This window comes from Batrachochytrium dendrobatidis, assembly GCF_000203795.2.
Source record: "Batrachochytrium dendrobatidis JAM81 unplaced genomic scaffold BATDEscaffold_17, whole genome shotgun sequence".
NCBI lineage: Eukaryota > Fungi > Chytridiomycota > Chytridiomycetes > Rhizophydiales > Batrachochytrium > Batrachochytrium dendrobatidis.
In genome coordinates this window covers 552,032-561,733 of record NW_006281115.1, presented here as the reverse complement: position 1 = coordinate 561,733, position 9,702 = coordinate 552,032, and the positions used below count along the sequence as shown (strand labels likewise).

The following is a 9,702-nucleotide window of genomic DNA, read 5'->3' as shown; positions in this document are numbered from 1 at the left end:
CGATTCTCAATAATAATCACTTGTCAACTGACAAACCATCATCATTCGTCATTGAAACTATCGTGTTTCCATTGTTTGCTCCGTTATCGTTACTTGTCAAGTAGTCATCTACACTTTGGGTCGTTACCCCATTTGTTATTCAATTCATAACCGTCTGGCCTTGGCTTGTACAATGCTGCTGTTTTAGCATCGTCTTGTACAAACATTGGGTCAGCTTGTCATTCAAAAATGCCATGACCTTTGGACGTGGTCCTCTTGTCCATTTGGACATTTGGACGTGGTCCTTGGGACATGGTCCATTTGGACATGGTCCTCCCTCATCCGATCCTCCAGTCCTTGGGACGTGGCCTTCGGACACCATGTCTTTCGGACATGGTCCTTGGACACCGTGTCTTTGGACATCATCCTCGGACATTTCCCACTTGTGAGGATCACAGCCATGAGGACCTTAGATTAATTACCTTGCGGTTACACAACACCCTAAGGACTGATATTAACCTCCTTATGACCGATCGAATCCCTAAGGACTCATGTTGACCGCCGTAGGGACACGCAACTCCATAAGAACCTGTGTGAACCCTTTACGGCTGTACTCTTGTTGAGGTCTATAAATAGACCATACTTGTCATGTATGTTTACCTCAGTTTTATCAATAAAGTTCCTTGATCCTAGTTAGTAACAAGCACCTGGTTTCCCTTCGCCTTATTTTGCGATTAAGTACTTCCTGACACATTGATAAAACTCATATTTTCCTGAACCACCTGCTTGTTTACTCCTTGTCCCTGTTCCTATCACAACTTCAAACCTCGTCATGAAAAACTCCCCGGAAGCCCGTTCCAATCTAATCGACGGTTCCCCTCACTCACGACATTCCAGTCGCACTCGTCCAACGACATGCAGATTGACGCAGTCGTTCGAGGCCCGTTATCCACTCAAGAAAGGAAGCGCCAACGTCAGCTCGGCTTATGTTTATATTGTGGCCAGCCAGGTCACCGAGCTCATGACTGCCCTAGCAGAAGTCCTAATAGAAGAACGACTCCAGGTTCCAGATCCGTCGTTCGCCAAACCAACACCTTTGCCTCTTGAAAACAGTTATGGGTGAAGCAGTGGATGTAGCCCGTGGTATGCTTGACAAGGATGTTGATGTGGTAGTACCCTCTGGGGAAACAGGCTCTTTTACACAGACGCCCTCCACATCTCCTTTGTACTCGCATCAGCCAGCAAAACCCACACACCATGCTAAGTCTGTTCAATGTAAAACTCCATCCTGTTCATACCCGTTTCCTGTTCTCGTTTCCTAGTTTTCCCAGTTATTTCTTGTTTTCTTGTCAATGATTCACATTTCATTGAACCTCCTAGTTTCCCCAGTTATTCCTTGTTTTCTTGTCAATGATTCACATTTCATTGAACCTCCTAGTTTTCCCAGTTATTCCTTGTTTTCTTGTCAATGATTCACATTTCATTGAACCTCCTAGTTTTCCCAGTTATTCCTTGTTATCTTGTCAATGATTCACATTTCATTGAACCTCCTAGTTTTCCCAGTTATTCCTCGTTTTCTTGTCAATGATTCCTGTATTGAGTTGCCAACCTCAGATTTACCTCGTATCCAGGCAACTACCACCGCATCGAAACCCAAGTAACCGTATCGACTCCAGAGACGTCGTCGTTTGGAGGGGAGATAATGTGAGGATCACAGCCATGAGGACCTTAGATTAATTACCTTGCGGTTACACAACACCCTAAGGACTGATATTAACCTCCTTATGACCGATCGAATCCCTAAGGACTCATGTTGACCGCCGTAGGGACACGCAACTCCATAAGAACCTGTGTAAACCCTTTACGGCTGTACTCTTGTTGAGGTCTATAAATAGACCATACTTGTCATGTATGTTTACCTCAGTTTTATCAATAAAGTTCCTTGATCCTAGTTAGTAACAAGCACCTGGTTTCCCTTCGCCTTATTTTGCGATTAAGTACTTCCTGACACCACTTCCCCATCCATCCCACTCCCCCTCGACACATACCTCGCGGTACGGCGTCTGTTTGGTCTCGGTCATTATCTGACCAAGTCCCCGGTGACGAAACCGGTACCATACCATGTTATATGCAATAATGCACATGCCATGCCATGGTCAGACTCCCACATCAAGTGGGGTCCATTCCAAACCCAACTCACCAAACATGTGTTACCATGTTTGGCTTGCCGCGTCTGAGGAAACGATACCCAATTGTATCATTCCCAAGTGGACATTGTCACTGTACCAAGTACAACAACGCCGTCCATTCCAAACGCAACTCACCAACCATGTGTTACCATGTTTGGCTTGCCCGTTTGTGGAAACAATACCCAATTGTATCATTCCCAAGTGGACATTTGTCATCAAATGACAATACTCCACTGTCGCAGTCCCTCGTTCAACATATCAACCCCAACATTGTGTTTCGAATACCATTTTCCCCTTGATCATCACGGTTCTTGTGTTGCTTTGCCGTCTTGTTTACGTCGTGCACATCACCTTTTGTTCCAATCACTCAAAATCGCTTACATTAATGTTTATTCGTCATGTGTCTACCATGTGTTTACCCCATTTGTGTAGTGTTCAGTTGAATCGGTTGGTTCCTACATGGAACCCACTGGTTTGAAACAATTGCGCTGGTATTTTTCGCGGTAATCATCATATATGGTGTGCACTGTAATCATTGTACCAAGCTATTTGGTATTGAATCAAATTCAATTAGAATCAAATTTAAACCCAATCCAAATACAATCCAAATCCAAATCAAATTCAATTTAAAATTATGAATCCGAATCCGAAAATCCGAAAATTCAAAATCCACAAATCTAATCCAAATCCAAATTGGCCCAGTCAAATCATTACTCCATATATAATAATTGGTACTACTAAGATTTAAACCTCGCTAGTTGTCCCAATCCATCTTGTCCAACTGTTCAATACACATTCACGGTATCCACATTGTAGTAATTGCATATCCAAATCAAGATCAAAAAATCTGGAAATCCAAATCCGGATTCGAAAATCCAAAAATCCAAAAATCAAATCCCAAAAATCAAAATCCCAAAAATCAAAATATTGCAACCACATCACATCCTAAACATCAACATTTGCTTTTTCAAGCCATTGGTTCATCTGGTTCTGTACACTTCCTAATCAATTCGGTTTTGCTTCACGCATTCCGTGCTAATCTCGGTTGTGTAGGTCATCAAATCACCCTGTCGGGCCCAATATGCCGTTCAAAAAACTGCTGATTCATATCAAAAAGCATTATAGTAACAGATATGGTCGTGCCGAATACTGTCATCGCTGTCAGTAGTGCCATTATCATCACTATAATTTAGCCATTATTGTATATCCGAGTCACCCAAATCTACCATTGTGCATAGCTTCGGGGTGGAAACCAAAAACCACATAGTGCTAACCCATCAATGAGCACCAATTAATAATTACCCGACGGATTGCTCCGACAAACGCTGCTCCCTCCATATCAACAAATACGGCGGGGACGTTCCAAGTGATAATTACAATTGGCTAGCTATCAAAAGCCTATCAATGTGTGCTGCACCGATCTGTTCTGCCCGCCGAGTTATTTCATCGGGTTGTGCTCTCACAGATATCCGGTTCTTGGATCCTTCCACACTGAATAAATGACCCTGTTTAAGTCTCGTTATTTTTCTGATTATGCCAAATGGTTTGTTGAAAAACATTGCTTTGGTAACGTCTCGGCAATTTAATATTACTTGGCCGTTTTACATGTCAACTATCGTCGTGCCATGACCATACATTCCTGTCTGTATTCGTCACCAATATCAATCAATGGCCATTCATCATCACTTTATACAATGCTATACGTTATACTGTATCGCATACTGCCGGTTTGATTGCTGTATTACCATCCTGTCATCAAAACTGTATCTAGTGTGTGTTGCTGTAGTGATCATCTTTTTGTACGCATTATAATGTCCATGCTCCATTGTTGTTTGTGCTCCATTCACTGTTGATCTGTACACCATTGTATCCGCAATCATCGTACCTCCATATCCATATACATATACTTACATATCGCTTGCATCGTCATCATGTACTGTGCCATTGAATTGCAGTGTGTTGTCCATGTGTGGGACGTGCGTTTTGTACATGTTCAATTACGCTTGATCATTACAATTTTATTGCAATCATTTGTAGTCCCATCAGTAACACTCGGATTGTATCCATATTTCAACTGGTTGTGTATACAACATGTATGCATGTTACTGTCCAATATCACAGTGATCCGACCACCATCATACAGTGTATCATGAGTGTGTCATGAGTGTATCATTACCCCACAATGCGTTGTTTTTTTGCATGATTTTGTGTCGTATTTCAATACTATTCAACCGTTTATTTTGACCCTATACAACAGCCATTGTAACTCTGTATTGTTACCATATTGTTACCATATTGTAATGTGTATATACATGTCATCGAGTCAACCAATGCAGTACTGTATAGGCATATGGCTGCATTTGCATCACCACCCAATATTCGTACAAAAAAAACCCGGCAATTGAGCCGTAATCCGTTGCATACGTATGCTGATCATCACCATAATTGACCGCTGCATTAATATATCCGCATTCGGACACTCCAAACGTCATACTAACCACTCGTGTCTGATATTATCCGGACATTCGGACAGGATACCATGTCTGATATTCGGACAATATATCCAACTTTGTCAATATTGATGCTATCGTATTGATATATTGACCATTGTAATATATATACATGATATGTATACAGTCCAAACCACAGTACAATAAGTCGTGTTTTGAGTGTATACCGACGTGTCCAATTCGGTCGACAGTCGTGACTATAACATGTTGTTAGTTTAGTTGACAATATGCCATGATGCATGTCCAATATATAGTATGTATATACATACATGTCCAGTATCAATCGCATGCATGTAGTGTCATTATTCATCGAGATACACGCATTTCCAGTTTCATGTCAAATATTCGTGCTATGTGCAAGTTGTATTTTTTACATGTATCGCATGTCAACACATGCATGCATTGTACATGCCAATGCCATGTGCATATACTGTAGTAGTTTCATGCAACTAGTGTCAGTATTGACGACGATATACGACATCAAACACGTCAAAACGTCATTTTCGGACTTTGGTCGGCCCATTCCATGTCAGATATCGACCATAGTGTGTCAGTGACATCATAATTCGATCCGCAACACATAATTACATATATGTGGTGCATACCAAGTCATTTGGTCGACTTTTGTGGTCATACTCGATATTAAAGTTTTTAGTTTGCAATTGGTTTGAAACGACGAGCTCTACTTGTTATTTTAATCTAGTATCGTGTCTATCAGTCAATCAACAATTTATCTTGTATGCAAATGCGTCAAAAATACATGTAGTATATCGTTCTGATTCGATATTAGTCGGCATTGACACTGTACGACCACTACTGACCAAGTTATTAACATATTATCGACTAGCTCATACTGTCCCAGCATGTCGTCAAGAAAACCATCATATATTACAGTGTTGTGCCAACAAACATGCATGGATTGCATTGAAACTGGACATGATACAATATCAAGTGTATACATGTATTGTCATGGCATCAAACTGGCATGATATCATGTATTGGTTGTGTAATAGACCATAATATATGCCAACAAAACGCTCCAAATCAGGCATGATTATAGTCGTAAATATATTATTGTGACTGTGTTGTTGGACAGTGACTGTCAGTAACTACCAATAACTACTAGTGACTATCAATAACTGTCAATGACCATCAATAACTATCAATAACTGTAAAAACGATCAAGGTTTGTAGCCTGACAGTGTACAACCGAGTTTATTAAATCGTGTAATTCTGGTCGTTATTCGACTTTACCCAACACTTGAACACTCGATTGTTGCATACAGTTTGACAGTCGTCATACATGGCCATGTGTATGCTGTTGTATAACCAGAGACGCAGTAGTGTTGGCATGTGTTGGTTGAATCGACATACTCGACACACACCAGTCAATGCAGTTTTGTCCGAATCCCTATTTTTGTTGGCTGTAGTTTTGCACAAACTTGAAACAGTCGTCGTAACAGTGTTACTGTCATTGTCATCAAGCTGTATTATGTGTGACTGTAGTATTGGTTGAGCTATTGACCATGTATTCGAGTATGAACGACTGTAGTTTTTTACAAACAATTGGTCAAACAACTAGTCAGAATACAGGTCAAACAACTAGTCAGAATGCAGGTCTGGACAATCGTCAAACAATCGTCAGAATACTGGTCAGAATAATAGTCAACAACTGGTCAGAATGCAGGTTGAAATGCAGGCTAAACTAGTCAAATACTCGTCAAACAACAGTCAAATACAAGTCAGAATACTAGTTAAAATGCAGGCCAAACAACTGGTCAATATATGGTTTAAACAATCGTCAAATACTGGTCAGAATAACAGTCTAAATACTAGTTGAAATGCAGGTCAAACAGCCAGTCAATTAAACTATACAATGCATTTGATATTCATACATTACACAATCAATCGCTAGTGAATATGCCAGTCATCGATATGTATTGTAATCAAATGAATGTATCGGCCATTGTAACATGAATATATGATGTGTATACAGTCCAAACTACAGTGTAGTATCGTGTGTTTTGAATGTGTTCCAGTTGCATCCAGTTTGACCTGCAGTCGTGACTATAACATGTTTCCAATTTAGTTGATGATATGGCCTGATGCATGTCCAGTATATAGTATGCATGTATACTCATGTTCAGTGTCAATCGCATGCAACTAGTGTCACTATTGGTCAAAATATATCCAATCTTGGTATCATGTCAAACACTAGTGGTAAGTATAAATTGTATATTTTTTGTAATTTCATGACAATACATGCATGCATCATACATACCAATGCAATATCCATATACTGTAGCAGTTTCATGCAACTAGTGTCACTATTGGTCAAGATATTCGACATCAAACACGTCAAAACGACACCTTCGGACATGCATTTGGTGGTCATGATACACATTGATATATTGCACCAACGACAACGTAACTATACACACAATACATGACTATATGTGTGCCATACATTGCAATTGTCACTGACATTGTACGACCACTGTGGACCGAGTTATTGACACGCCAAACATCGACTATAATATCCAACCTACAAAACGTCAGCTATTCAATTATTGTGTTATCAAACATGCATGGATTGTATTGAAATTGTACATGATACAATACCAAGTATATACAAGTATTGTCATGTCACCATATCAGCACAGGCTTGAGTATTGGTTGTGAAATCGACCATTTAGTACGCGATTGTGATGATGCAAATGGTCCACTTTGAACATGTATAACTTGGCCAATACTAGTTATTTACCAACCATATTTAAACTGATTGTGTATATAGTATATCACCATTGATTGAGCATGCATATGCACGGTTTGCAGACATTTATAATTCGTGTTGAATGTGTTGTATGTGACCATTTGAAACTCGACTAATTGTGGTGTATTTTGACATGTATATTGACTGATGTTTAGCGTCTGTTCATGTGTCATTGATGCACCATTGACATGCTGTATTGTCCAACATTATGTGGTGATGTTGCAATCAACAAATTGGTGCAACACTGAATGTATGTGGTGATTGTCGAGTATCGAGTTCATCTAGTTGTTTCTTGGTGTTTTCAATATCTATAAGCATCTTGTTCATAATTCCAATGTATGTGTTGTGTGTCAATGGTCTTGTTGCTCATAATGTGTATTTGCTATTAGGTTATCAACTGTTGGTAGTTGTTGTCTGAAATCGCATGGAACATGTCAACAAACTGCGTATGTTCTTGTACAATTTGCGATATTGCATTTGTAAACAATGTGTCAAACCGACGTTGAAAGTGGTTCCAAATTGTCGATTGATGTTTTGATATTGATGGAAATTGAAGTCTAGTTTCCATTCCACATGGCGTTCTAAACGCTTTGCAAAATTCACAGTAGCATGGTTCAACAGAGTGTTGGGTATTGGTGTATATCAAACACTGTGGGATTTGAAACCTTGACCAGTGATTGAGGTGACTGTGGTAAAAGACATGACCTGAATGCCACTACACAATGGTTTGTTGTACACTCCAGTGTGCGTTGGTTGGTCGAGTAAGCTCTGATATGTTATTGTTGTATCAAGTTGTTATACAACAAACTATCAACGTCAGAAATACAGAGTCAAGCTGATTGAACTCTGAAGATGAGAGCCTCGACTAGAATAGTGTTCAAATCTGTGATATTTGACAGATCTAGTCACTTGTTCAACCATAACCATCATATCTTTTAGTTCTGGAACCAAAACAACTATGTCGAGTGGTAAAACAATTGTTCTTGTCACAGACGTTATGCTGTATAGTTATGGGTCATTTCATTGCTGCTGTTTGAGATTCTGTCATGCCAAAGTCTTGGGTTTCAGTTTGTAGTCAAGACATTCTGAACTTGACTAAAAGTGTTAGTGTTTCCACTCTTTACACTCTTTACACTGTAGATTTGTATTTATCAGACTCTGGACTCGAGCAAGACATTGAAAAGTGGATATGTGACAACCTCGTAAAGTCACCAACACTCGGACAAAGTGATGTTGGTAGTGCTCGAATGGACTTTTACCAGGCACACATTTATCAGTCAACTATTTCAAGCATCTTGAAATGGAACAACACATACAGAAAGCTCACTCTTGTAAGCGACTGATGAATTGGCATGGATGAGTTTGTCAAGTATTGAAAACATTCGCACAATAGAATCAAATATTTGGATTGCAATGGACGAGTTGGGTTTAAACTTGGTGATTGTACAATGCATGGCTATACAAACAGAGGTGAAAGAGTACAGTCCAAAAACAACATCTCAGTTCAAAACTATAGTCTAATAGTGTGTGTTTCATATGACGATCAATGTGTTTGAATATTGATCAAGGCAGCAGTGAATGCTGTAATATTAACTTGTTAAACAATGACATGCAACATTCCCAAACGGTCTCAAACGGTCACTTTATTCTAGACAACATTCCATTCCACAAAACAACTCTAATTAGACATGGTTTACCAACTATTCAACAAACAGCGCGAGGTTTGGAACTACACTATACAGCATCATACTGTCCATTCTTGAACCCTGCTGACAATTACTTTGGTGTTTGGAATGACTGTGTGTGCTGAGCCATTCCAGACACCAAACAACTTGTAGCTTCAATAAAACAAATAATCCATTTCCAACAACAACAACAACAATGAATATGTAATGATTGTTTATTCCAAGACAATCATTACAAGATCAATACAGAAAAGTATTTGATTTTACGTGAATACGACTGTAAAATAAACTTGGGTGTTAAACCACAAGATTATCTCATACAAGCAAACCATACGAGTGTATTTTGGCAGTGCTACAAGTTTGTTGACCAACTCATGTATGGCGGTATCAGCAGAAACTCGATTGATCAAACAACCATGTATACACATTGTTGTCAGTTACATCGAGTGTTTGTTCAAATAGGTCGATTCAAATGGGTTGTATATAACTGACTAATCCAGCATTCATCCATTGTCAAACAACCATAATGCACAATACCACCAAGTGTGCAATCACACACGCACTGA

At 39.4% G+C, this 9,702-nt stretch overlaps 2 protein-coding genes across 2 annotated transcripts; one reads left to right on the top strand and one right to left on the bottom strand.

Moving 5' to 3' along the window:
• The first annotated feature begins 61 nt into the window (after nucleotides 1-61).
• BATDEDRAFT_32497 (uncharacterized protein) lies at nucleotides 62-2,166 on the top strand. The gene is made up of 2 exons (XM_006682584.1): nucleotides 62-424; nucleotides 1,996-2,166. The coding sequence occupies exons 1-2, from the start codon at nucleotides 234-236 to the stop codon at nucleotides 2,114-2,116; spliced, it is 312 nt and encodes a 103-aa protein (XP_006682647.1). The 5' UTR covers nucleotides 62-233; the 3' UTR covers nucleotides 2,117-2,166.
• Nucleotides 2,167-2,623: 457 nt separating this feature from the next.
• Nucleotides 2,624-4,159, bottom strand: BATDEDRAFT_28347 (uncharacterized protein; the record flags this gene model as incomplete). Its single annotated transcript, XM_006682576.1, has 4 exons — nucleotides 2,624-2,713; nucleotides 2,770-2,845; nucleotides 3,546-3,695; nucleotides 4,080-4,159. 4 exons carry the CDS (start codon nucleotides 4,157-4,159, stop codon nucleotides 2,624-2,626), a joined length of 396 nt encoding a protein of 131 aa, XP_006682639.1.
• Between the last annotated feature and the right edge of the window lie 5,543 nt (nucleotides 4,160-9,702).

Excerpts from the sequence above, each read along its gene's own strand:
- BATDEDRAFT_32497 (XM_006682584.1), top strand. The coding sequence starts at position 234 with ATGACCTTTGGACGTGGTCCTCTTGTCCATTTGGACATTTGGACGTGG. Across the intron at positions 425-1,995 it reads TCCTCGGACATTTCCCACTT|CCCCATCCATCCCACTCCCC; the intron begins GTGAGGATCACA and ends CTGACACCACTT.